The 27,686-nt window shown below is 42.8% G+C and overlaps 3 protein-coding genes across 5 annotated transcripts in view; 1 reads left to right on the top strand and 2 right to left on the bottom strand.

Moving 5' to 3' along the window:
* Positions 1-617: 617 nt before the first annotated feature.
* On the bottom strand, positions 618-8,140 carry LOC132257256 (uncharacterized). The gene is made up of 9 exons (XM_059754095.1): positions 7,101-8,140; positions 6,422-6,522; positions 4,640-4,876; positions 1,915-2,026; positions 1,441-1,694; positions 1,242-1,380; positions 956-1,056; positions 840-893; positions 618-782 (listed from the first exon to the last, which is right to left on the bottom strand). Exons 1-9 carry the CDS (start codon positions 8,138-8,140, stop codon positions 679-681), a joined length of 2,142 nt encoding a protein of 713 aa, XP_059610078.1. The 3' UTR covers positions 618-678.
* A 10,550-nt stretch (positions 8,141-18,690) lies between these two features.
* LOC132257292 (uncharacterized) overlaps positions 18,691-27,686 on the top strand; it is a 45,318-nt gene continuing 36,322 nt past the window's right edge. For 2 of the 3 annotated variants that reach the window (XM_059754144.1, XM_059754143.1), the window contains exons 1-6: positions 18,691-18,908; positions 18,984-19,124; positions 19,183-19,255; positions 19,313-20,350; positions 20,416-20,583; positions 20,661-20,966. In XM_059754144.1, coding sequence (XP_059610127.1) covers positions 18,806-18,908; positions 18,984-19,124; positions 19,183-19,255; positions 19,313-20,350; positions 20,416-20,583; positions 20,661-20,961 — 1,824 coding nt within the window. In that variant the 5' untranslated portion in view covers positions 18,691-18,805 and the 3' untranslated portion in view covers positions 20,962-20,966. Of the gene's footprint in view, positions 18,909-18,983; positions 19,125-19,182; positions 19,256-19,312; positions 20,351-20,415; positions 20,584-20,660; positions 21,384-27,686 lie in introns of those variants that run through there. The other variant, XM_059754142.1, reaches the window with a different exon arrangement.
* Positions 21,381-26,655, bottom strand: LOC132257291 (histidine decarboxylase). The gene is made up of 11 exons (XM_059754141.1): positions 26,610-26,655; positions 26,010-26,095; positions 25,187-25,765; positions 25,011-25,120; positions 24,319-24,548; positions 24,072-24,261; positions 23,908-23,986; positions 22,473-22,724; positions 22,260-22,405; positions 22,009-22,186; positions 21,381-21,874 (listed from the first exon to the last, which is right to left on the bottom strand). The coding sequence occupies exons 1-11, from the start codon at positions 26,642-26,644 to the stop codon at positions 21,381-21,383; spliced, it is 2,379 nt and encodes a 792-aa protein (XP_059610124.1). The 5' UTR covers positions 26,645-26,655.

The following is a 27,686-nucleotide window of genomic DNA, read 5'->3' as shown; positions in this document are numbered from 1 at the left end:
GCTTTTTTGCCTTCACTTTTTTTTCTTGATTGGATTCTTCGTCTTACATGTTAGAGAGTTTCTTTTAAAATTATTTACAAACATGATAATTAACATTAATAAATTATATACACAACCATTTGTTCAGTTTCACAGAAACATATCCCAGAATGGTCGCCATCATCTCCGGAACATCAATTTTCACCTAAATTTCCCATTTCATTCTCTCTCTCTTTCATTTTGATATCACATAGTAAGAATTGATTAATTATTCGTGCGCCAGTTTGACAATTGCATTGGCCTCACGATCTATCCATGAAAGTATACTTCTTCAGGGGTTTTAATGCCATTTTTCTAGTCAGGAAAAAATTCTTCACCTTCTTTTCTTTGCTTTATCACAACACAAAAGGCTCTTTTTTCTCTCTTTTTTTCTTGCATTTTCTCCATCATCCCCTAAAGATACCCATGTTTTTCCGCGTCATTAAAGGATTTTCTCGTTGTTGAAAATGGTTCTAATTAATGTAAATGTAGCTGTGAAAAGAGTCCCCAAAAAAAAACTCTCTGCAAATGTAAGTTGATTGCAGAAAGAGTCCCCAAAAGTGCAACAAAAATGATATTTGGTGCGTCGCGGTGTTTTTTTTTCTCTTTTAAGTCTCTTTCTCTTTCCGATGACTCGTCGGCTCTACATTGTGTCATTTCTTACAAGTTGCTTACGTAGGAGATCCAGTCGACAGTGTAGGCGACTCGATGGTAAATTCCTGGTTGGCCACGATTAGCACAAGAGTACCCTGCTGAGACAATTCCTGCAACATGACACGAATTAGTCACAGATTCGGTGCATTTGTGGTGTGATTTTATACCTATTAAATACCATCGTCCACTCTTTTCGTGCATCAGAGGGCCTCCACTGTCGCCTGAAAGAGCAGAATAAGTTGAAGATGTTGCGCGAAAGTGTGCTACAAATTAGAGATTGTACCTTGACATGAGTCCTTTCCACCCCCTCGATAGCCAGCGCATAGCATTTCGGGATAAATCACGACATTGATGCCATTACTTCGATGCCATCGTTCGCAGACCCTGAAAAAAAACACCAGCAAAGTGAGAAAATTACATAACAAAGTGTTTTGCAATGTGTATATTTTTGTAAGTGAGCTTTTGAGGAAGTTATGTCGAGCAAATTCTTCACTAATTACTTCTTTATCGGCATGAAATGAATCCAAGACGTGTTATATAAAGTTTGCAGTGAAATTTGCATAACAAACCTATTGTCTATAACAGGAACATCAACGGCTTGTAGTGTCTTTGGCCTCAATCGAGATCCTGGATTCAGTGCTCCCCAGCCGGCTGCCCAGCCAAATTTCCCCAGGAAATCCTCATTCTTCTCCGGTAGGCAAATCGGAGCTGCAAAGTGATCAGGAAGTGAATTGTCTGTGCGAGTGGGAAGATTGAGAGGAAACTCACCAATGTGTGGCATATAGTGGACGGGCCGTTCGAGGGTGAGCACTGACACGTCGTATCGATCGGCCTGTGGGGTGAACTTGAAATAGGGATGGACATCGATGCGTCTGACGCCAAAGGTGTAGGCCGGAAGGGGTTCCACGGCCGAATTGATCACATAATCCCCAAGAGTGACATGCACTTGGCGTGGGCTGGCTCGTGCGACACAGTGGCCGGCTGTAACCACGTGTCGGCGTGAAATGAGTGAGCCGCCGCATCTGGAAAGCAGAGACCTGGCGTGGTTATGCACACGTTTCAGGGCACAGAGCGGGAGAGCGAGAGAGAGAGAGAGAGTGGAGGAGAAAAAGCCGGTTAGTACATTATGATAAAGCTGTTAAGATGAATTTTTTGTTGGCACATGGTTAACATGAATTTTATTATTAATAAAGCTGCTTGTGTGATTACTTTCTTCCAGGATATGGTGAATCTGTGTCGTACCTTGAGGAGCCAATTCGAATGTACGCCTGCCATGGAAAGGATCCGAATCCAGCATCATCACCGCCAACAATCCTCCGCTGAGCTGTTTGTTTCGCAATGGAAATTCCACATCCTGACGAGAGAGAGGTGAGTGAGATATGCTCTATCTGAGCCCTTCCCATCCAGAAGGATTCAAGAAGGTGGCATGAGCCATAAGAGCGCAAACTTGTGAGTGCGAGAAAAGCGAACAAGAAATAAAATTATATGCTTTCATGCGAACATTCAAAAACTGTTGTTTAATAATCTCCCAAAGTTAGACTCTCTGGCAAGATGATCTTCAGCAAGCAGAGGAATGGCATGGAGATAGAGAGAGTGAGAGAGAGTGAGAGCAGAGCACCCACAGCAGATGATAGATAAACGTTAGGAGTTGATAACACAGTGTCTCAAACAAAAATCTTCCACAACAAAGTTATAGACCTCGTTTAGTTCACAAATAGTCAATTTCTCATTAAAGCTTTTACTTTGTTTTTAGTCACAAAAAGCATCATGATATTGCCAAAGATTGTATTCCCCTGCAAAAGAGGCGAAGGAGGAATCCTATGAGGGAATTTGAGGGAATGAGGAAGGATTGGAATTCAGGGAAGTTGATGATGAATAAAATGATGAATTTACAGAGATGATGAAGATGAGGAAGAAGTGTGTATTCGTCTTTCAATTTGTATTTGTTCTTTTAGTAAGACTTTGAAGTAGATGATCGAAGTAATAACCATAACGCAAAAAAAAGATGTGAAGTAGTAATTTGGACGAAAGCAAAAGCATGCAGTGTGATGTTGAAATTAAAATGAAACCAGCCACTTTTGACTCTTGTAACATAATCTTCATTTTCGAGTTGCTCGTCTGTTTTAATTAAAAGAAAACCACGACAACACGTTGCAATTTTGTCGTGTGTGTGCTTTCAATTGCAAAATCAACAGACCATAATGATAGAGGATTTGTCATATGAACTTCCGTCTTGTCTTTTTGTCTCGTTTCTTTTTTTTATGTATTGCTATTGGTGGAGAAAAGAATTACCAAACATTTGTCACTGTTTCCTGTCGCAAGTCGGTTTCAAAATTGGCTGGAATTGATGTCTTATGAATGTGACACCCACCCGCCAAATTACAAACTAAAATAATAAAAGGAGCTCATCATGTAACGTCCTCTTTATCAACTAAAGGTGTTTCCTTCTTGAATCCTTCTTCGTCGCCCGCCCCAAGAGAAGAAGTGGCAAGCATACAGGAAGCTGGCGTTATTGAGAGAAATTAAAGCCCAAAGCGCTCTAAAAGGAAGAGATTTTCTCCGAATTGCGCCAAATTTGTCCATGCATGACCCAATTTTTGGCTTTTAAGAGTGAAGAAGAAAGAGGCATTTTAGCGCGATAAAGAATTCAAATTACTGCTTCTGTCTGACATTCGAGTGTATATTTTCACTAAAGAATTTTCCCTCGACGAAGACAATGGGTAATTTGCAGTGGTTAAGTGAAATGAGTATATAAAATCATCCATTAACATTGTGAGATTTCTTCAGCGAGAGCGCAAAACACACTCCAAAGAATCTAAATTGTGAACGACTGGAAAAATGCTCAGAAGTTATTTCAGCGACGCAAAGTGGGTGAAAATGAGAGATTTATTTAACGATCTCGACAACACATGAAAGTGTATAAAATCAAGAATTAATCCATTGACAAAAGGAGAGAAAAAGATGGAAATTTTTTTCTTTCTTTCTTAAATACCCTCCGAAAATAATACACCAAATTTGCATACAATGGCATGAAATTGTCAAAAATTTTGCGGGCAAATTCAATTTTGATTTCTCTTTTTCCCTTTGTAGGTAAATCGACTATTTCCATTATTTGAGTGTTATTCTTCTCTTTTAGTGTCTGTTTCCAATTTTTGTGATGCTGGTTGATGAATTGCATAAATCATGATGAGGCATGTATTTATCACCTTAAGAGTTATGAGTGAAATATTATTAGGTGCCTAATTGTCAAATGGGTATTTCCAACATGGTAAAAGTGAAACTTTCCGTCACGTTTATTGTCGGAAGTTGTCAATAAGATTAGTTAGGTTTGTACCTAACTTATCACCGATTGAGTAACACATGGCACTTTGATATCTTGATTGACAGACCACTGGAGATCAACGGTGAAGAAGCACTCTCAAGATATGATTGATGAGTGAGATGAAAACTCCCCGCCACGTGTCAAAAGGAGGCGTTCGTGTGTCTTATGCACTTTTTCCCAAACAATTGATCGTCTCAATATATCATCTTGTGCGCTCGTGATCATCTTCGAGAGAGACGTGCACTTTTCGACGCCAAGGCGCATTGAAACAATGAGGCGTTACATGACAATATGGATATAATTTTTCCCTTCAATTCTGCGGCGAAGTCCTCTCTCTCCATTGTCTCATCACCTTTTGTCAACAAGCCACATATTGCGGGTGGGTGAACAATTCATTCTCCGTATGTCTTCTGTCACGTGAAAGAGTCTCTTATTATTATTTTCCTCTTGTCATGTCTTGATGATGTTAGCGAGCCAAAAAGGTGGGAGAAAGTAGTGTGTTTCAAAATATGTCAATTAAAAAATGGTCTCTCGGTATCGCAAGAGAGGTGTAAAAAAAAGTTCATCGCAAAACACAATAAAAAAAAACAGAACAAATTGATAAGAGAGGATGTTTAAGTGTGAGAATGCGGGATGAAAACTCACTGGGGTCGTTGATAACAGGTCCATAATCTTTGTTTGGAAGATCCGTCAGATCGACGGTATTGCTGAGGTCGCCGGCCGTGCCGAGATTGGCCGACTTGGCCGTCCTGTGGCAGCAGCCGCGCAAGAGGCCACCGCAGGCGCCATGCAGGAGGCCACCCGACATCCAGCACAGCAAGAAAAACTCACATGTGCCCCCTTCGTGTTGGCAATGTATATCTGACGTGACGCCCTCACCGGCTTTTGCATCACATTGTGGGTTTTATCAGTGAGCGTGCGTGCGAAAGATACAAGAATTTCTCTCATTTATTCACTGGGCATTTTTAAAAAGACGAATCACAATATGCTTTCCCTGTTCTTGACCGTTTTTCTCAGACCTAAATGACAGAATCACGATCGCGAGCGCGCCAAGCTTTTTCCCCACAACTTTGATCTCTATTAAATGTGCTTTTCGTGATCATTTGCCTGGCATTAGCTATTGATTCGTGATTTTCCAATGATCTCCTCTTCAAACTCTCTCATTTCTTCTTCTTCTTCTTTTCCCCCGAAATTTCCGCCAATTTTCGCCACAAGAAGAGTTGTGTATCAAAGAAGGAAGGAGATTTTAATTGGCCTTATTTCTCCCTATTAAAAAATACCTTAAAAAAAATTGTGCAACAATCATCTATATAACCACGTCACGTTAAATAATAACAACAATTTCAACTATTAACTGATAGTGCATGTCTTCAGCAGCACATTCTCCCCCAAATTGCTGTATCATCAGCCACGCAATTTTGCAGATATTGCCACTAGTCTTCATCAATTGAGCCACTGTTTCATTACCCCTGATTATTATTGAAATTTGCCATGCACTATCATTAGGCGATCGTATCACATTTCGCATTCAGCGAAAATCAAAGTCAAGCTCTTCGTTTTTGAATTTTTCTCTTTGCAATTTGACTTTCAGATCCCTTCCATCGAGCACTCGTGGAAAAAAATGGAAAGGTTAAAGATCGTTAATTAAACCTGAGCGATTGGATTGGTAAAGAGCGAAGAAATTCAGAGAAATGGCGAGAAGAAAATCGAAAGTGAAACTCTTTTTTCGTTTGCTGAGTGCAACAATCGATAGTGCTCAATATCGTGTGTGTGTGTTTTGTGTGTTTGTCTATTCTTCATTTGGGTGCCGCCGTTTTGCCAGCCAAACTGGCAAATTGACTTGGCCAGAGGAACAACTCTTCGGTGGGTTGTCACTCGAAATTGCGTGATTTCTCAGTATGGTGAGCAAGAGTCTGAGTCGAGAGAGATTATATGAGTTGTGGAAGCACGATTAAAAATGCCAATTTGAATTTTTAATGGTGAATGATGGGCAATTAAAGACGGATGTTAAATGCACATTTTTTGTGTGGCTTCGCCATGCGATAGAGACATTGTGGCGGGAGAGATGATGAGCACTAATACTTTTTTTTCTTTTGCTGTCTGACTAATGCACATGTTGTGTAACTTGAATTTGAATTGTTGTTAGTTTTACGCAGGGATTGTTTAGCGCTTTTTTTCCCTTCCGATGAATGAGAAGAAGAATGCTTTCCTACTCTTAATTTCCTTTCATCTCTCATCGCAAAGTCTCTATAAATGAGGTAAATTTTGAGCACCGAAAGATTTGCGTGATTGCTTTTTCTTTGAAAAAAAAAGGCACAGAATCTTGCGTTTTTTTTTTTGAAGGAAGAGGGCGGATATTACTGATCCCTGCGGGAGTGTTAAGGCCCAAAAGATTGTCCCCATGCGTGCAAAAAATGTCTTGATTACCTCGATCGACGTTGCTGGGATCGTCGGCTATGTCTTGGAGATTGAATTCATTGCGAACATCCTGAATGGCCGCCAATTCGTTGAGTCCAAAATTTTGATCACTGCGCAAAGTGGATAAGAAGAAGTTGTTAATTGCACTCAAGTTGAAGCAAGTCCTCCACTCCCTCGGCCACTTCTCGTTTGTTATTCATTTTGAGTCAATGGATGGAGTGAGCAAGAGAGGGACCGGCTTGACTTTCACATTCACTTTCCATATAGTGACGGAGTGGGATTTTTTTTGTGGTGATTTGCTGCTGTATTTTTATCAACTTTGGACTTTACACATGTTGAAAGACAAAAAAAAATAGACGAAGAAATTGAATTTCAAATGCAAACTTGACATTGCGTCTTTTCACTATCAAAATGCAAATGTGCGTCTTTTTTCCATGTGTTACAAAACATCTTCCACAACAATGGCATTTTTCGGGGCAAATTTATTCACTGGTATTCCATAAAATGCATAAGCATTTTATGGTGAGGGAATCATAAATATGTCGCCAGAGCGCGGAGATTTTATCAGCTCCGTGTGACTCCAAGAGAGTCGTGAAGATTTCATTAGGTGCAAAATTACAACTCTTGGCAGCAAAAGACAATGCAATGGATTTCCCAATAGGTGAACTCTTTGGACAGTTTTACTCACCGGAAGACAATGTTATCGTTGGCGTAATTTGACGTTGAGGAGGCGCCCGAGGGGAAAGTGACTCCGTCATTCTGCGGAAAGACCACTCTTGGCGTCCGACTGCGCCAGAACTGCTGCGGCTGCTGCAAGTGCTTGGGCTTCGGCGGCCCCGGGTAGTCGCTGTACTCAACGTATGACTTCGGCGGGAAGAACTGCCGCGGCGGATGGCGGAAGGAGTCATATGTGACGGCGGCCGAGGTGACGGCGTCGAACGCCCGAATGCCGAGCTTCTCGACGCCCCCAAAGTCGCCGTAGGGCCGCTGTGGCATGATGTGTGGCATCGCTTGTGATGGCTGGAGGCCCGTGATGGGCCCACCTGTGGCATCCCCGAACCGCGTCACGTCCTCGTGCGCGAAACTCTGTTGTGGCGCAGGCGAGGAGGATTGCGGGAAGTCCTCGGGAAACGTGAGTCCGCGCGTGTATCGCGCGTCGTGAGCGTGATGATCTTCACTGTATGGTCTCTGGTAGATGCCAATAGACTCGGCGAAGCTGAGGTGATCCTCTCGATATCCCTGCGGGATGAAGAAGTTGTCGTACTTCTGCACAGCTGGGCCGTAATCTGGCACTCCACTCCGCCTCGCGGAGGCTTCTGTCGTGGTCTCCTGCTCATCTTCGGCCTCCCCAGCGTCGAATTTGTCCACTCGTGGCTTCGAGTGATGGTACTCCAGGTGGAGAATGTCACTGGGAGTGGCGGTTGTGGCGTTCGCCGGAGTGTCACCGCTGTGCGGTGTTGGCGGGAAGCGGAAGGAGCCAAAGGAGCCCTGGGGCGTTCCTACGGCGCCCTGGAACACCTCCATGAAGCGTATGTTGTCCACATTCGAGAAGATCTGCTGCGGCGCCAGGAGATTGTGCACCAGCAGCGGTGTCTTGCCCTGCGGCCGGTGCAGTGTCACGCCCACGTGAGACTCCGTGCGGGCGGGTCTGGCCGGGGAGTCGATGGCGTGCGCCAGCAGAATTCCCGCCACAATCGTGAGGAGTCGCCATTTATTGGTTCCGAACATTCTTGCTGGCTAATTTCGCCCGGGTTCGTCGCTTATGCGCGCGTTGATGTCCTCTGATGTCCTCTCCACTCTCCGAAGGGATTTTCTCCGCAGTGCTGTCCAGGGGATGTCTCACTTGGGCCAAATCACCTCAGCTTGGACATACTTCCTCAGGGCGCTTTTGTTGTGACACACCGAGCTTTGCTCACTTGCTAAACTTCACACCACGCTTCGATGTGCGGCGACGTTGGGAATAATAACACATGAATTTCACTTTTAATCTTTCGGCATTTGCATTCGAAATCAGATGGAGAGAATTTCACTTTTTTTTCTTGGCTGTTTACACTATTAATAATCCAATTTGTTGGCTGCTGGTGCTCAGCAAATACGAACCGTGCGTGGTTCCCTCGTCAGGGGCGCGCGCGCGAGGGCCTTTTTTTTCTTTGAGCACCGCCAAGAAACAAGCAATTTCACTTTTAACCGTCGATCTCGTGATGGCTCGGAATTTCCAGGAGCATTTGCCACACTCACGTGGACGCTTTTTTCGCGGGCAGGTTGATTTTCAGTGTGCACAAGATTTCGTAACAATTGACGGCCGATGTCACTTTCACTGGCGGGGTTGAGGATCTTCTTCACTGGGTTACTCGCTCACGATGTGATGCTGCGCACAGGCAATTGGTTGGGTGCTACTTTTTGCTGGATTTATAGCTGCTGGAAGAGAGAACGAAGGCAAAATTACCAGTGTGTCCGAGGGAAAAATCGACTTGTGTGTGCGCGCGAGAGAAAGCAAAAAACTCTTGCGCAGCTCCTTCAATCATGTGCCTTAGATTCACCGATCGACACTGAGGCCAATTAGTCATTCAATGGGACGTCCAAAGAGACTTGCTCTCGAAGATCCAACCTATCGAGGTGATCGACGAGATTGTTGATCTCGACATGTGAATGAGAAATTGACGATGGAGGGAAACCTAAACATTTCTGTGGACTCTTTTCCAATTCTATCAACGTCTCTCAAAAAAAACCAACATATAAATGTGAATTTTTCTTCACCATCGCGTGTGGTTGGAGAATATGAGAAGAATTCTCCAGTGTAAATACGGATGAGTTTTTTGGGAGAAGACAGAAGAAGAGGAAAAAGAAGTAATTTTTGCCTATTCGAGGCACGCAAGACGTCTCATAATGGTTGGCATGAGGAAGATGACAGAGTCAGGAAAGATGATACCGATGGAGGAAAGGAATGGGCGTGATTTCTTTCACTTTCAGTCGCACTTTTGTGTTATCGAGTGGGTGAACGGAGAAATAGTCATCAAAGGGGTATTGATTTCCAACAAATATTGTACATTGAAGCCATGAATGATCACGCAAAGGGTGGGAATTTGGCTGAGATATGCACAAATGCTTTCATAGGTCAGTGTCCGGTATTTTCAGTTGTTTGACCTTGCGAGTTATCATTAGTGAAATCTAACATAAAAACATTACAAACAACAACAATCAACAACAGCTTGAATTTCTCCCTTCTTCTAGTCAATAATGCGAACATCTTGAAGTGGCCAAAAGCAGGATACGAGCTGTGCATTTGTAGTGTTTCCTGGTTATCGCCAACGAGACGGAAGTCACCAGTTGTACACATTTCCCCAACGAGTCATCCGGAAGTCACAATGAAAGGCTCTTTTCTCTCACTCGCTGATTAATTCTTCAATATTTCACAGAAAAATCTCTCTGAAGATCACTCAATAAGTGCTTCACATATTTCTTTGCCATCGTTTTTTTTTTGTTCATCTTGCGCTCTTCTTGGCAAAAATCAAACAATGAACAACTCACCATTTCACCGTGCGCGGATGGCAAAAATAACAATATCGTGTTTTCCTTTGAGTCTCACTCACTTTTTTTTCTTCTTTCTTAGTGAACAATTGCGCGCCTGGAGAAAGAAGTCAGGTGAGATGAACAGGGAGAGAAAGATGGGCGCAGACTCAATTCACACCACCTCCTATTCTAATTTCTTTTTTTCCACTCAATCATCTCGCATGCGGTGATTTATTTCGATGGCTGAGCGTTTGTTCCGTGGAAATCAGTGAAATTCCTGCACAATGCTTGGGAACAATGCAAGAAGTGCGGTTGCATATGAGGAAAAGGCTTTTCCTCTCTCTGGCGATATTTGGCCAACGGAAAATCCCGCTGAATTTCCGGATGTTTGCGCCGAAGATTGTGTGTGGGTTGCGCGAAGAGGTGTAATTTTTCTTCTCTGTGTGTTGTGTGTTTTTTTTGCACAGAGAAAAGCAAAGAGACTTTCTGTGTGTGGCGCAAAAGACACAATAATAATGATCATTTTAAAACGGAGCGACACACTTTCTACCAACAGACAATTTCATTGCGAATGTTACTTGTAAGTTACCAGATTTAACAGACAATTTTTTCCCTTCTTCTCTTCTTCCTTCCTCACTTCTGCTCGTGTTTTCTTCTGCATGGTCTTGTTGATGAATTTTGTTGATTGAAGATTGTCTTTCTCTTTCACTGGATGACTTTCTGCAAGGTCGTTTAAGAGCCCAAGAGTCGAGAGTGGCGCGCGCGCGCAAGAGAGAAAAAAGGCACGACGCGCAACAGAGCTCAAATTAAAACCAGATGAAGGTGAAAAAAAAATCGTCTGTTGGCTCCAATGAAGTGATTCTCAGAGAAATTTTCCTCTGCAAATTGGAGTGAGTCAACCAGATGGACGCGGGGTGCGCGGAGGGACATAAGAAAAATAAGAGATGAAGTAGTTAATGAGATTTACAACACTTCAGAATCCGGTTTAATGGCAAAATGAGAGAATTTATCCTCAGCAAAATAGTGTTGAAAATATGTATCTTTTTCTCTCCACCGCCTCGGTTTTTTTTTCGAGAAAATGTAAACTGCAATCGTAAAATTTTACATGAACAATTTCACTTTACCTCGAGACCAATTTAAATCCACAGTGGCAAAATGCGCGGGAATCCAGATGAGAGAAGAGGTGGTCAGGTGTAGGAATTTGGAAATTGCTCCTCCAGAGAGTGTAAAATCACAATAATATCAGGTGAAACTTAACAAGCGTGTGTGCTTATCACAAATTTTTTTTCACTGATTTCTGTCTCACAATCACTCACTTTTGCGCGGGGAACTTCTGGCCAAAAAGAGAGAGAAGAAAAACCCGATAAGATTCACTGGTTCTCTCGAGAGAGTTTCAATGCACAGACACAGAAAGGACCCGAAAGACAGAAACTACAAATGGATGAGAAAAGACACAAAAAAAGGATTAGAAGCCAGAGCAAAAGGGTCACAAAAGAAAAAAAAAATAAATGAAAACAGGTGAGAAAAATGCAATCAAAGTGACTATACAAATGGGTTGTTTGTACAATTTCTCAAAACTCACGACTCTCTCTCTACCACTGATGCGACCTTCTTGAGTAAAAGCTCAAAGAAGTCTGGTGCTGGCGCTTCGTCTTTTGCCAGCGAAAAGCGAAAGAGTCGATGGAGGTAATTTTTTCGAATGTGTGCATGCCTTTTTTCCCAACTTCTTTCTCTTTCTCACTTCTTCTGCAACGCCAACAACAGCCCGTCTTGGGTGGGGAGGCGCGCAATCCAAGTGGCGAGAGAGTGAAGAAAAAAGAGGTGTATATCGTGAAAGAAAAGTAAAATTCGTTGCTTCCCAACATATATGAAATGCATCAAAAAGCAAAGCTCATAACATGTAAGAAGAAATGAATTTTTTCTTTCTTTCTTCTCTTCTCAAAGGCACTTTGAGTGGGATTTTTGGTAAGGTGAAGAGAAGTCCCAGAGTGATGAATTTTGAGGAGAGCTTCTGGGAGAAGAGATTTTGAAGCTGATTTGAGGGAAATTGAAGCTTTCCTACGGAGAAAAACTCTCATGCAGAAATAATCTCTGCTCTTGGCTATGCTTCAATGGCCTTAACAATTGACTGTGCATTGGAGGATTTTGGAAGACTTAGCAAACATTCCACACTCACAATATCTGTGATTTCTCGATGAGCAATCACTGGGCGCAAGAATCATTATTAATAGGCATTTTAATTTGATTATCCTCTGTAGAGAGTGATTTTGATGGCTTCTTCATCATCTCTCGATGCGAGAAGATCAACATAGAATAGAGTTGTTTACGCTTGGTTTTTTCTTGTCAATTATGTATTGACTGTGGATTCTCGCCAATTGTCTTTTCCCATGCCATTCCCATGACTTCAATCGTTGGCAGATGAAGAGAAAAGATGAACCATGGTGCGGAGATGCATTAATTGGAAGAGAGAAAGACGAGAGAGGGAGAGAAAAAATGGTGTGACGAGAAAATCAATTCAATTGTAATTAATTCACAATAAGTCTCGAAAAACATCACCACACACATTTTCTTCATCTCTCCACCCGTTGAAATTGCAATCATGCAACAATAATTAAGACCAACTATTCAACTTTTCTTCGGTGTCAGTGGAGATGTGATGAAGAAAATGGAAATGGTTTTCTTCTCCACAAATACAACACAACTCTTGGGGCTGTCTTCATTTGCAAATTTCTTTCTTTTGCTGTGCGCGGAGCAAAGAGAGAAGAAAAAAAAGTCGAGAAGGAGTATCAAGTTCACTTTTGGCGCTCAAAGAAATCCACGCTCTATGCACACAATCGAATTATTAAATTGGCAAAATATGGGAGAAGAGAGATGAGAGAAGAAAAGCCCAGGTGGAAAAATAATCCAAGTCGAAGTACAAAAGAGTGTAGAAGAAGATGGAGTATAAAAAAGGCCTCATGTTTTATTCATTGTTATTTCGCCAAGGCAAATATTGGCTACCGAGAAATGGAGACTCTGCGATGTGCGCGCCTTCGAGTATCATCGCCAATTGTTTGACGAACTTTCTTCCAACGGCTGGGCAAAAACGTGTCGTCAAATTGAAGGTTTGATCGCGCGATGGTGATGAGAGACCATCGATGGGATTATGCAATGCGATGAAATCTCCAAATGGGGAAATGAGTGAAGACGTGCGCACGCTTAAAAACATCATTAATTTGCATAATTTCCTTCTCATAATGATTGCGCTTGGCGCGATGCTTTTTCGGTTTGGGATGAAAATGAAAGAGAATTTGAAAAGCTTCTCGCGCGAGGAGATTTTTTCGGCTCTGCTGCTGTTGTGGTTGCGATGGCAAAATGTGTGCGCGCGCGAAAGTGAAACGAGATCTCCAAGGTGTAGTTCAAGGTGTATATGATAGATTTTTCACAACCTGTCCTGCTCTCGCACGACTTTGTTGTACAAGCGCTCGCGCGCCTGAGAGCAAAATTGCACATTAAGTCGGTAATTGAATTCATTTGACTCCTCCAATGCACAAGGAATTGATCGTTTTCCACTTAACATTGAGCTGCAAATGTTTTCCCAATGCGTAGCATATGGGAGAATATCGAAATTGCCCACTAATTTAACCGTAGAGGTTTCCATCCCAGGTAATTCATGATGTACGTGCGCGGTGCAATTGTGTTGTGTACATCGAAAAAATGAAAGAGTTGAGTGAGTGAACGACGAACCCGATTGATGTTTTGCCATTCAATTTTCTACCTGAGAAAATTGAATTGCGAGCTCTCAGCAAAATCCTCATCATTGCGCGCGTCAAAGAGTCTCAAAAGGCCTTTCAATAATCTCTCTTTCTCTCTCAAACACCCATGACAAATTATGCTAATGGCGAAATTAGCTAATTAACCACTTGCTGAAGTGTAAAATGATCAAAATGGATTTTCAGCGATGATCCAAGAGAGAGATGGCAAGGTGAGATTAGTCCGCCAGTGTGTCTTGTGTCTATATTTTGTAATTTTGCACTCATGATCTTCTGCTCTCTTTTCTATGAACAATTAACCACCTGCTCGGCAATTAATGCCGCATCTCCTCGTCAATTCACTTGAGATCATGTGTGTGCCTTCAAACAAAAGCGTCGACAATTGATGGTTTTTTTGTTGCTATTCTCTCTCTCAAAGCACAAAAGGCCAGAAAAACTGAGGTGTTCGATCGCGCGCAGGAAAGTAAAACCGAAAGTGGAATTGCAACGAAATTCACGGGCTTTGTTTTTGTCTTAGCGCAAAGAGAAGAGAAGAAGCAGATGGAAAAAAGCATTAAACTTCTTCAGCAAACTCTATCTGACCATTAATTTGATCGGCAAATTCCTCCTGTTCGCTGATGCTCAAGAGTCGACAATCGCGTTGGCGCCATCGCAGATTTTCCCGCGCATTTTTGTCGCACATTTCATTTAATTAATATCTGTCTTCACTCTCTTCGGGTCGGATTGCGTCTCTCAATTTTTGCCTAATTAGCATTTCGCTCGTCTGCGTCGCTTCATTTTAATATCTTTCACTTTTTCTTTCATTCCAAGGCCCCGGAGATGGCAAGAGATGATCCAGAGAACACTCTCGCGGCCAACATCCAATTAATGAGATCGATGGAGAGGATGCTCCGAGTGAATAAAAGGGACAGAATGTGGCGATGAATATCGCGGTGTATATATTGAAAGTCTTGTGGCTGAGTTTTACGAACTTGGGCTGCAGCGTGATTCCATCGAGTGTTTGGCGCGGAGAAAGTAATTTCTGCCGCTCCACTCGCCATCGTCATCGCGATCTTGGCGGTGGCTGGGAGAGAAAGAGTCGCACCGATGAAGATTCTGGCCATTTAATTCGAGAGGGAATGGCGATTTTATCTCAACTACTCTTCACTGCTTTTTTTTCGTCTTATTCAATTTTAATGGTATATATAAAGATGCGAAACCCAATGCGAATGCCCACGAATTCCCATCAAGTTTGTTTTTGAAGGCACTCTGGGTGCATCTATTTTGGTAAATCTGCATCCCACAATTCAGGGCTATTCAAGAGAGTGAGAGAGAGAGATATTAATGATAGCCCTGAGAAAGTGCATGTTAATGTTTTCGGCTGGAATTTATGCATGCACTCAGCAGAGAAATGCTAAGGAGAAACGACTTCTAAAATTAAATTATTCATACTTCATCAGCTCATGTTTGTCACGGACTTTAGTCTGGATTTAAAGATACTTTTGATTTGGCATCAGTTTTGGGTGGTTTCTTAACACTTTAACCTTCTTTTGTGGTGAGAAATGCTTTTCTTTGCAAGCGATAAAATCTTTAAATTACAGTTCAACAAAATGAATACTGAATATCAATTTTTCGGCCTTTCTTTCTAACACTTTTGGCGACCTGAGAAATGTTGAAAAGTGTCAATTTGAAACGATCTGCTTTCAAGAAAGTGTTTTAATTGCCTACAATTGTAAAGAAATACGTAAAAATCTCATAGTGGCGTCATTTTTCTGTGGATTTTTACGAAGAATGGCGTTTTGAATAGATTATTTCATAGCCTACAACTGTCTAGAATCCGTCATTTCTATCAGATCACATCTTCATCTGATTTTCCCTTCATTTTCTGCTGCCTATCAACCATCAAAATAAGTGAGATTAGTGTTAATTACTGCAAGAGAATCTCTGGGCTACCGAAAAACTCAGCCTCCTCGTTGCACTCAATCATCGTCACGCGGACTTTCTGCTCGGAATTGCATAATTTTTATGCTCTTGAATTGCATGACCCACAAAATTTCCCTCGCATCAACATCCGCCTGGAGCCTCGCGATGCTCTTTTTGCATCTCCACTCGTTTTCTTTTGACCCACTCCTCCTCCAGATCGCGCGGAGAGTTTCACTGTGACCTTCGTGAGTCACCGGCGTGTGCAGAGCTCATGAGGAGCTAATGGACTCTCGCGGGAGTCGAAAGCTCCGGTTCACTGGGTTGCATCACGAGGCCCCGAAAAGAAGCGAACGAACTTGAGGGATGTGTTTTGTGTTGCACTCTGTGGATTTTCTTTATGGCTTTCAGCGTGAATTACCACTCGCATTTCTTACCAATCTCATGCTCATGCTCAGTGATATAAATATTGTAATAGATTTTTAATGCCCTTGCGTGGCTGAGAGCGCGTGATATGGCGATGAAGAGGCCTAGAGAAAGATGAACTCGAAGGTGAGTTTGAGAGACGCGCTACGCATTTATGGTTGGAAGAAAAGAGCCACCGAACTTTCCGGTCTTGTGATCGTCTTCTCGATGAATGTTGCCTTTTTTTCTTCATCTTCTTGCTGTGGATGGCTTGCTCTCCCTCTCGCACTGAGCATGTTTCATGTTTTGGCGCACTCAAATAACTTATATTATACATGATCCAAGTGAAAGTGATGGAGGACTCCTTCGTGCAATCACGAAAATACCCAGCCACAGCCAACATGGATCAATTTGCTTCTTTTTCTCCAACTCTGCGCCTTTTTTTGTCTCTCTCGCCAGCAGTCTTTTGCCTCTCTTGGCGCGCTGCACTTTTTTTCGCCCTGCCAAACAAAGAAAAGTTCGGAGAGAAAGACGACAAGTCGACATTGATTCACTTGATGGACTTTTAAGCAATTTTCTGGCCAATTTTCCATGGTTAATCCTTTGGTGGCGTTTTTGCTGTGGTGTTTGTAATTTTTGTGAAATTTTGGCGCGTTTTTTTCCTGGTATGAATATTTTGCACACAAATAGAATGAATAATATGGTATATAAATATTTCTGTGTAAAGAGACCTGCAGACGAAAAAATCGGATAATTTTTCACTTAATAGACAGTGTAAAATGGTCAAATGACCACTTTAAATGCGTAGAAAGTGAAATTTAAAGCGTCGGTTCCATCGTTTAATAGAGTAATCTTGGTGTATTTTGAGGATGTTGAGTTAGGTAAGAAATGCGCTTGAATATTCAAATAATTATTCACTTTTTGTCGATTATAATTTACAAAATTTCCACACTAAAATCCACACACTCATTATTGCTATTATCTCATCAATTCTGAGCCACAATTGAAATGATAGATTGCGGAGTAGAAATGGCCTGACAATTATACCATAAACACGCCACTCTCACTGCTGTTGTGCTCTTTGTTTGCCTGCACTTTCATCCACTGCCTTTTTTTTACGCGCTCAATCTTGGCGCTCTTTCTCCACCAAATTCGCCATGCAGCGCTGTGCATCTTTGGCTCTTGGCAGAAGGAAGGAACAGCCGGTGAAATGGGCAAGATTCACTTCCGTCTTCACAGTGTGTAAAAGCTGCTCCAGCGCACACGAATCTCATTTGCAGATCATTAATGCTGGATCATGGCGATGAAGACACCTCGCAAGAGGCTCAGAGATTTGGAATAAGGAAGTCATTATCGAAGTGGTAAGTGAATGTGCTGTAATTTCTGCACCTTCAGCGCAGAAAAAAGGCCGCACGTCTTGTTTTTTTGTGGTCAGCGCGAAATATTGCGGAAGCGCTGGGCCAGTGTGAAGTTTTTGGCGACGATTCATGGGCATTTTTGGTGATGTCCACGCTTTTGAGGTCACAAAATGTGGGTGTTTTCACTGATGAGAAAATAATCTGCGAAGAAATCTGTCCAACTTTTGCCAGAGGCTCGTCATTTTGGCGACTAAAGTCGCGTCAAGAAGGCCAATCTTTCTCGAATATATCCTCGATATCTCACCCTTGAGCCACGCAACATTCAGAGAATGAGAAAATATAATTCTTATATCACAAATCTATCCAAACTTTCCCTACAAGACATTTGCAGCACTTCAAATGTCACTTAGCCTAAACACTTCGCACCGATTTAATTACTCTGCGTTTTGTTTATGTTTCCAATATTGTGTTGAACATCAGGAAAGAGTTTCTGCGAATTGCGCAGAAAAAGAGTGCAGCAAAAGACATGATAATTGATCTGCCGATGATTCCTTTTCCCCGCGCGCAATAACACAAGTCCCATTGAAAGTTGAGTGTGTGTAACGTTTTGCTGTATCAATTGGCTACTTTGCCCGTCAATTTGCACCTCTTGGGTGTTACAAGCCCATGAAACAAGAGACCGACGGATTACTTTTCCAGCCCAACTTCCGCATTTGGGAAGTGATTTTCCCAATTGACCAGCAAATTGACTTCTTTTTTTCCACATCACCACCTTGAGCGCGAGGAACCTTTTGTACCGCTGGATTGTAATGACTCTCATGCATTGTGTGCTATCTGTGCACAAACTGTAATTTAGAGAAATTAAAAAAAATACACTCTTTCACACATATTTCCAGCATATTTTCCGCGGGCAAAAGTGGAAGAAGTCGAGTATTTGTTATGCAACTGATTTTTATATATCAAATTATAATGTTTTCCTGCTATTAGAATGGATTTCATGTACTGTCTGAGCCAATTTCTTCATATTTTTGCATATAGTAAGACAGCGAATTTGTGCCATTATGAACATTGTGGACGTAAAAAGGTGATTTATTTCACTACCTTCCACACTTACTAATTGTAATATATTTCTCATTCGCTGGAATATGATGTCATTAGTGATTTACGGATATTTTCACCTGTGGTTTTTGATTATTTCACCCATATTTTGTAATTTCCTAATCTCTTTTCTCACTCCATCAACTTCAGACGCTTCAGTCGTTAGGAAGTTTTAAGTGCGGATTTTCGTATTCTCGCGCTTTGGCTATGAACCACTAGGATCGCTGCTGGCATGGTGGTTCACAGCGCCAGTTGCGGAGGAACTGCGTATCAGTTGACCGTGACCTCAATCGTCGCCGGGACTTGTTGCGCTTCCGAAACGACACATTTTCGCGGATTTCTTGAATAAATTGCAGGTAAGGTGAGTGAAAATGCCAAAAAGAGATACAGAAGCACCACACAGAGCCTCATCGAGTGGCAGTTTATCGCTGGGAGAGTGCTGCAACACTCTGAAAAATGATCCGGCTTTTAGAGGTTAGGAAATTTCACCCACTTTCACCTAATCAAATTTCCTTATCAGCTTCACTAATTGATTTTTTGTCCACGAAGGCATTCTCCTCCATGAAGCCAATGATCGGTACATAGCGGGAAAGCATCAGGAGTCAATAGAGCGTCAAATTGAGGCACTGTGTTTGGGCTTCCGGACAAAGTTCTTCCTCAACGACGACAAAAGTGATAACAGCGATAACGGTAAGAATTGTGAGGTTTAACAGGAATTCCTGATACTGATGTCTTCTGTCTCACTCAGATTTCTATGTGAAATTGCTGCGTAATATAGCATCTCATCACGCTGACACAGAATCTGCCTCAGACTTTAAGCCGTGAGTGAAAAATTCACCTTGTTTCTCAGATGTTTCGTAAACATTGCGTCATTTCAGTGTTCTTTTCTTCGGTTCTGAGCCAGCCAAAACGAAAGATTCTGCAAAGACAAAGTGTCAGGAGCACGTGGATCCCAAGGCACTGGTGAGGAAGTGCCGTGATTTGCCTGAAGAGTGGATTGTGCTGCAGTTGTGCAAGAATTTCGACCCAAACGCAGCGCATTCTCTCCAAAGTGAGATAATCTCCAGCAATCAGGGCATCTTTCTCACTCTGCTGAAGTACCCAAGAGCGGATCTCAACAACCATGAACCTCTGTGCGTTTATCTTCCACCATTTGCGCAGGAGAATCTGTACAAGATGGTGAACGACATCACGCAGGAGCATCGCAATTTGCTGTCCAATCCGGGTGTCGATCGAGAGATCTACTGGAGTAATTTGCGGAAGCTGGACGAGAAGTATCTGCGAATGATTGATTTGGTCATCAATTGGATTGGTCCATGGATAGTTCTGTTCCAGGGACGCTCGAAGAGCTCAGATAACGCCTGGGAGATGGAAATATTTGCCAATGTGGATCTATTGGCGGCGCAAAAGAAGCTCTCCAATCGCCAAAGAATCCTCCTCAGCATTATCAGCTGCTCCTTGGATCTCTTGTCGCCGGATGATGTGGAGATTGCCGCAAAAGACATTGCCAGAGATGAGAAAGAGTGCAAGATTATCAAAAAGTTCCTCAACGACAATAATTTCCCAGCGCCAGCGAATGAATCTGCGCGATTTCCAACCATTATCATTGTTGATGAACTGCTGGATCAATTTCCATGGGAATTGATGCTGCCGTCGAATGAAATGTCGCGAGTCAGTTCCCTTCACATCCTCTTGAGACTGTTTGAGAAGTACCAGAAGAAGATTAAGAATGGATATCTTCATCTGGACATCAAGAAGGGAAGCACAATGATAAATCCCGAGAGTGATTTGCCAAAGATGGAGCAGAGAGTAACGAAGTTTCTCAATTACTGGCTGCCAGAGTGGAAGCAAATTGTTGGAGAGATTCCAAAGTCTGAGGAGTTCAGGAAGATCCTCGAGTCTGCAGATATTTTCCTGTGAGTAAAACGAAGGAAATGCGCTAAATTTGTGATTTTCATAAGTTTTCTGTCCACACTTTCAGCTTTTGTGGCCATGGGAATGCTTTGAAGTACATAAAACCAGAAGATTTGATAAAAGACACTCTCAACTGTGTTGTTATGTTGTTCGGATGTGACTCAGTTAAGCTGAAAGCTGATGGTTTTTGCAGCGAAATGACCGCTGTTCATCTCTACTATCACTCTGTTCTATGGTGAGATAAAATACACATTTCTAATTTAATAAATTCCAACTATCTCTGCTAATTTCTGTTATTTCCTCCAACTCTAGTCCGCTTGTCATTGGGTCGAAGAACATCATCACTGATTCTCCCACGGATAAACTCACTGCCAGAGTTCTCAGCACGTGGTTCAAGTCGAAGGCTAAGAAGCACTTTGCGCTGTGCAGCGAAGCATCCTTCAGGAAGGGTGAAATTGAGTTTGTGAAGAATGCAAATCCAGCTTGGGAAAATCTTCACAACCCGAGTATTTTGGGGATCTTTGCTGACATTCGCAGCACGGATTCGCTGCCAATCTACATGAGAGCTGCAATTGATCTGCGAGGACTTCCCATCTGGCTGACATCGAAATAAATTGGGTGAGGATATGATTTGATTACGTATATATTTGTTGAACAGTTTTCAATTGATTGAAGCTACAAGAAACACTGGTTGAAGCATTGTTTTGAGACATAGAATTTACAGCAAATTTGGAGGAGATGAAATTTCTCTCAACAACATTATTATTATTGATAGCACAGCAGTATTTGATGCTTCTCTATTTATAATACACAAGTTCTCTTTGGAGTAACATTTTTCAATATTTCTTGGTTTTAGTAAGATTGTTTAAATCGCAATTCTTTAACATTCACATTAATCTTAAGTAAATTCATCAAAAGCAGCAACGAAGCTTTAACGATTGCAAATTATGGGAAACTTTACAGCTTTTTTCTCCTTCCTAAACTCTCATAAACTCTCTGTAAATACAAATAAAGCGCGGAAAGCACTAGTTTTTAAATCTTAAGTGAATGATGACCACATTTTCGACAGAATTTCACATTGGCATAGATAGTTTCCTCAAGAGGTGATTGATTGTCATCCTCATGAATGGTGTTACATTGATCAGTGACGGAGATGTGAATGTGGGGAGTTTTCCAGGAACTTTCCGGCACATTCCATTCGAAACATTCATCCTGGGAGAAGCCCATGATTTCCTGGAAAAAGGCGGGATTGGAAAAGCCACAGGAATCACCAAGATTGCTGGCAAAAGAGTTGACATGTGGAATATTGGGGAAATTCTCCTCTTCTCTGAGTATTCTTGAGAAAGGAAGAATTGGTTCGGACTTTCTGTGAGTTCTGAAGTGAGTTTTCCGGGGAATTGTGTGTTTAGGGATCGGATTCGCTTCTGCCGCACTGTTGGAACGTTGTCGGTTTCTTAATCGGATGTTCTGGAGCTTCTTGTCGATGTCTGTAGCATTTTCCTGAATGGCGTTTGTTTCTTCATAAGCTGATGAAGGGGAAGAGAAAGTTAAAGGATTTCTTGAGTTTTGTCTGTGAGTTTAGAGATTTGTGTGGTGAAATTGATGAGCATGCAAACACGACACCGAATGAGAAATCGTGATCAATACCTTCCCTTCGTACCTTCCCACGGATCCTCGTTGTCCTCGGTGATGGTGCGGTTTTTGTCTAGGAAATTCTCACCATCGCTGCTGTTGTGGATGCCCTGAACGACGAGATCCATGCGAGAGTCCAGGGAGAATTGCTTGCCGGACATGAGAATGCCACGCACGCGGCGTCTCATCGCCGGAGAGTCTTGATTCTGGAAGGCAAAGAAGCACACAGTGAATGGGTGTCTGTTTTTTTCTCTGGGAGAAGAGCAAGTGAATGTTTACAGCAATTCTTATGCCGGCGTATGCTTTGGCCAGAAACTCATCGGCATCGAAGATGGCAGCAAAGGAACCGTTGACAATCTTCGGTGACATTGGTGAATTGGCCAGGAGGAGACTTGAGCCGAAAGCCTCATTCTTCTCTCGAGTGTCTGGAAAAAAGGAAGATGAGATTCGATTAGAGCTCTAACTTCTGCTTCCAGCCACGAATCTTCTCACCTTTGAGACACACTCTTGTCCGCTCAATCTTCACGTTCATCTCCTCGAGGATTTCCGTGGCCACTGTTCGGATCTCTGCCCAATCCTTGAGGATGTCCTCGTTGGTGGTGCGCGCCGAAGTGATGGTGAAGCGGATGACATATCGTCCCTTGAGGGATGCCGGCACGCAGTGCAAGTTGCCGCGATTGTTGAGCCTCTTGAGGAGTCTCTCGGTGAGATCATTGTCGCCCCTCAAGCGAAACACCACCATGCCTGGAACATGATTTGGGAATGTTGAGATGGCAGAAAATGGTTTTTGACGCCGTCAAGAGGCGGATAAGAAAATGGTAATCATTTTTTCAAGGCGCAACATTACAAACTCACAGGGCGAAATATAAGAAAAAAAAGAAGAAAAGATGGACAATGCCGAAAAAATGAGAGACTTCTTGAGTGCTCCTTCAGCTTTTTTTTTCTTCTCGCGCGCGCGCGATTCTCGAGATGAGAAGAAATGAAAGAAGAACCGTTAGCAATTTCATCTTCAGTGAGAGAAATTTATTTTGCAATTCCCTGGGCAAAGAATGATTAAGCGCATTTTAAGGCGATTTTTTTTGCTGGCCGAGGAGCTTTCTGGACGGAGTGAATGTGTGTGTGTGTGTGTCTTTAATCCTCCTTTGGGAATTACTTAACACAGCAAAGTCTTGGCAGTGGTTTTGTGGGATATTTCGATCATGGCAAATCCCGCCAGATCATCGAGCAAAATTCACCGGAGGTCTTGGTGATTTTCTTTTGAACTGGGTGGCAAGAAAGAGCGCAGAGAAAGGCGGAGGAGGCGCAATGCGAGGGTAAAATTGTCTTTCATGGTGTTTCAAACTGACAAAATTGGTATTTAATGTTACAAATTATCCATACAATTTTTCGCCTCGAGGCTGGTGGGTAGAGAAGATCCAATTGGCGGAGCAAAAGAGGCAATAATAATGGATTGGGTGAAAAAATGAAATGGATTTATTATACTTGTGAAATTGTTCTTTTCCAACTCTCTCAATTGATGATGGTGCAAGATGGGAATGTAAAAGAGAAGAAGAAGGAATCAGAATCTCGCGTATTAACGCACGCAATAATGTGTCAAGATGACGGGCGCGAATGAGTCGCGGCATCAGGAAGAGAAGAATTTTATTGGGACTGGAGGATGCCAAAAATGGGTAGAAGATGAAAGGCACAGACACACAATTCGCCTCTTTGCGAGGAGAGATAAAGAGTGTATAAATGAAAAAAAAAACACCCGCGGTTTTTCTTTCACTCTGTGAAGTGTTTAACGGTGAATATTTTGGGGAACTTTCTTCACGAGATAACAATTAATTTTATTGATTTCCAACCAACACTCGCGTGGACACATTACCGCCTCAAGTGAGTGCGAGAGATTGAATTGATAGATTAGAGGGATTTCCAAGAATCTCACCCAAATGTCTGGCGGCTGGTATTTCGAAGCGATGATCAGCCAAAACCAGTGCCTCAAATTTCTGCGCCAGGCGAACACCCTGCCAAGTTGACAGAGATCATGATTATTGACTGCCTGCAATTGAGTGATTATCCGGGAGACATTGATCTATCTCTCTCTCTCACCTCTCGGATGTGCTTCTGGAGGCCCTTGATGCCGTAATTTCGCAGAACAAACCAGAGCTTGAGGGCGCGGAATCGCTTGCTGAGCGGAATTTGCCAGTGCATGTAATCGATAGCCAAGCCAGAGTTCTCGTGCTGAAGATAGAGTGGTTCAACATTGAAGGTTCTATGCAAGGCTCCGCTATTCTTCACCCTGAAAAGATGTGATTTTGTGAATACACAACATTTCCAATCGTCTTTGCTGTCTCACCACAGAGCTGTGCAATCAAAGTGCACCATGAGCCATTTGGAGGGATTGAAAGCCAGAGAATCTGCCCGGCGAATCCCTTTGAGCCATCCTCGATACTCCGGACAGATGAAAGCACTGCCCGCATAGGCGGCGTCCACGTGGAGCCAGAGTTTGAACTCCTGACAAACTGTGCCCACTTCCTCGAGATTGTCAAAGGCACAAGCTCCTGTTGTGCCCAGAGTGGCGCAGACCTGACCGGATTAGATGGGGAGAAGAGACAGAGATGCATTTAAAGAGCATTGGCAATTAGGCGTGATTTTCATCCCTGAGGATTGTGGAGGGAAGCAAAAAAACAGAACAGGGAGTTCTCATTAATTGGATCCCCATGAGAGAAAGAGGGGGAGGGGGTGTGGTGGAATGGGTAGTTTATTTAAGTGTCTTTCGTCGGGCGAAATACCCACGCGCGCAAAGACAAGAGTGGATGGGGAAGGCAATCCGCTTTGTCAGAAATCTTTTCACAATCTGTCGTCGTGTGTCTCACACTCTTCGGTATTAACCATGATACTCAGTGGTTTGTCACTCTGTCCAATTGTCAAGTTCTGTTCACTTTTAATTTGAGATGGAGATTTTCCCCAGAGACCAATTTTCCAACATCACAACAGCAGCAGAAAATAATAAATGATGATTGGTGAGGTGTGATTTTTTTTACTTACCCAAAATGGTATCAATCCTTGCTGAATATCACTCTCAATTGCCTCACGAAGTGGCTCACCGCGAAGGCTCAATTTCTCATCCGCCTCAATGTAGCGCATCCTCACGAGACCTGAAAGGAGGCAGAAAAGGATTCTTTATATGGTTCTTTTGTGTCAGTTTTGGATTGAATTCTCACCGATGAGAGCGGCCTTTTCCACACTCGAGTGAGCCTGTTCCGAGCAATAGGCCACGAGGCGGGCATTCACCTCGGAGTCCTGGAGTCCTGGTGAGTGTTCATGGAAGCGCCTGATGGCTTGGGTTCTGCCAGCCAGGAGGCACACAAGAGTGGCTTCACTGGCTGTTGTCTGGATCACACCGCCGCCACGACTTGAGCTGCCCATGTGCAGGAAATCGTCCGGCAGTCCAATCATCTTCCCCAGCCAATTCATCGCCACTGTCTCCAACTCTGTACACGCCGGCGAGGACGCCCATGTGAAGCCCAGGCAGTTAATCGCATCCGCTAGCATGTCACCCAAGAGAGATGGGTAAGAGTTGAGCGCTGGGAAGTAAGCGTGCATGTGAGGACTCTGCCAATGAGTGACTCCGGGCATCACAACGCGCTCCACATCGGCGAAAATTGCTTCCCAACTCTCGCCCTCGAGCGGAGCGGAGTCCGGCAGGAGGGTTCTCATGTAGCCGGGCGTGACGTTGGGAAAGACGCGCCTCTCCCGTATGTTCTGCAGATAGTCTGCAATGTAGTCCACCATCTCCTTGCCTTCGGGGCGGAGTGAGACAGAGAGAAAGAGAGGAAATCAGTGCGACATGAGCAAAGATTGGGACTATCAAAATGAATCCAATTTGGGGAGTTATTTAACTCAATAAAATTTGCAAGGCAATAACATTGGGGCAATGGTCATTGTGTGAAATCCTCGGAAAATCCTTTAATGCACTTTACACATTTTCACATGCTGAGTGAATTGCTTGCGAAGGGATTGGCAGATGATGGAAGAATTTATTACCTCGTCTCCGATACTCCTCACAATCCATTATGTATATGTATATATATATTGTCTTTTGGCGAATTGGAAATAAGATGTGTGGAACTCTGTTGGAGAATCTCTTCTTTTTACTCTTGCCAAGTAACTACAGAAGGAGCAAATGGTGCAATTTGTTTAAATGCATTGCATAAGACAATGGGTTTTAATAATAATAATTGTGAAAATATGTAGTTCAAAAAGAAATTCTCCAGCAAGTTCAATGAGACAGCGAGTCAAGGAGAGGAAATGTTAACACTGAAAACCACTTTCGCGAAATTTCCGCGGTGTTTTGTGGAATTTTCTCTGGCTTCCTCGCGATGGTGGGGAAGTTGGAATATACACTTGAACCCGACGTTAATGCTATTAGAGTGAGTTGAGTTTGAAACAAAGAAGCAAAGGGAGAATTTTCTCAATGAAACTCCGTGGGAAAGCCAAGAGATTCACTCTTCACTTGGTGACTTTCAGGGAAAAACTGAAGTGAAATCGTCCAGGATGTCGCCTTTTATACCCCCTTTTTTAGGGGGGTAAACTGATCGTGTGTGGGGTAGATTTTGGGGGTGGGTTTTTCACACTGTCACACACAATTCACATGGTCCATGGCTGTTGCGCAGTGACATCTTTGACTTTTGCACGAGGTTTCTCGTCTTGTTGGCAAGAGATTCTTCTGCCGCGTGAGATGAAATCTTTTGTGATTCTCGTGCCGTGGCAAAAAGTCGCCCATTTTTCATTCAATGCTCAATTAGGGTGTAAGAGAATTATTGCAGATAATTTGTTCTCATCTTTTATCTCTGCCAAATAGGCGCGCGCGATGAGAGAAGAAAAAATGCTTGATTTGTTCCTTTGTCGAAAAGCTTCATCCAATTGACTCTCGTGGTTTTCCATTCTTTCTCTCTTCATATTGATGCGCTTTTTTGCGCACTATGGAAGTCCGCGGTGTCCAATGTGAAAACTTACACTCATTACGGCATGAGCTATTTGTGTATGAAATTGTCATGGAGTTGACTCATATATTGTTGGGTTGGGAAAGAGGCGAAAAAAGCAAAGAGAAGAGAAGCGAAGAAGAATGAGTGAGATGGCTAAAGATTCTGAAACATGTACAAACACACCTGAAGAATTTCATGTATATTTCTGTATTAAATTTCTTGTGTGTCGCACTGTGAGTACGTTCGTTGACCTCCGTGGCTCATATAGCGGTAAATTCAACTTCAATACACCTCATCTTCTTGTGCTCTTTTTCTTAGATGGGCCTTCCTCGCCCGATCTCTTTCTCTCGTGCACAAGCGCAAGATCGCGGTATGCGTGTGTGGATTCTCTTGGCTGGTGTGGTTTCACTGTGGCAATGAGACAAGAAATGGAATAAGGAGGTACATTACACCTTTAAATTTCTCTTCTTTCTCCCTCATCTTCAGTCTTCCTCTTTGCCCCGAGAGAGAACAAAAAACAGAAGAAGAAAACTGTACCATTAAACTTGGGGAGAAAGAAGGAGAAATTGTTGGTAAAATGTTGATATTATTCTTCATCTACAATCAACTCTCTTTCGTCTCAATATTAATTTGTTCTTTATGTGTATGTAGAATTTTTTCTTCTATTTTTCACCTCACTCTCAGAATCTTCCAGGTGTAATTAGTTAATTTATACCCGATGGCTGGTTTTTGTCTC

Source organism: Phlebotomus argentipes, unplaced genomic scaffold (assembly GCF_947086385.1).
Source record: "Phlebotomus argentipes unplaced genomic scaffold, Phlebotomus argentipes genome assembly contig_42, whole genome shotgun sequence".
In the NCBI taxonomy this organism is placed as follows: domain Eukaryota; kingdom Metazoa; phylum Arthropoda; class Insecta; order Diptera; family Psychodidae; genus Phlebotomus; species Phlebotomus argentipes.
This window is presented reverse-complemented; position numbering and strand designations above follow the sequence as displayed.

What these genes read in the sequence shown, in the direction of transcription:
- LOC132257291 (XM_059754141.1), bottom strand. Translation starts at nt 26,644, where the DNA reads ATGTCACTGCGCAACAGCCATGGACCATGTGAATT. An exon ending in GGAAAAGGCCGCTCTCATCG is followed by an intron (nt 25,121 to 25,186) that starts GTGAGAATTCAA and finishes GCCTCCTTTCAG; the next exon opens with GTCTCGTGAGGATGCGCTAC. An exon ending in ACCAGCCGCCAGACATTTGG is followed by an intron (nt 22,725 to 23,907) that starts GTGAGATTCTTG and finishes ATCATGTTCCAG; the next exon opens with GCATGGTGGTGTTTCGCTTG.
- LOC132257256 (XM_059754095.1), bottom strand. Translation starts at nt 8,140, where the DNA reads ATGTTCGGAACCAATAAATGGCGACTCCTCACGATTGTGGCGGGAATT. An exon ending in CCACTATATGCCACACATTG is followed by an intron (nt 1,381 to 1,440) that starts GTGAGTTTCCTC and finishes ATCACTTTGCAG; the next exon opens with CTCCGATTTGCCTACCGGAG. An exon ending in GTTCCTGTTATAGACAATAG is followed by an intron (nt 1,057 to 1,241) that starts GTTTGTTATGCA and finishes GTTTTTTTTCAG; the next exon opens with GGTCTGCGAACGATGGCATC.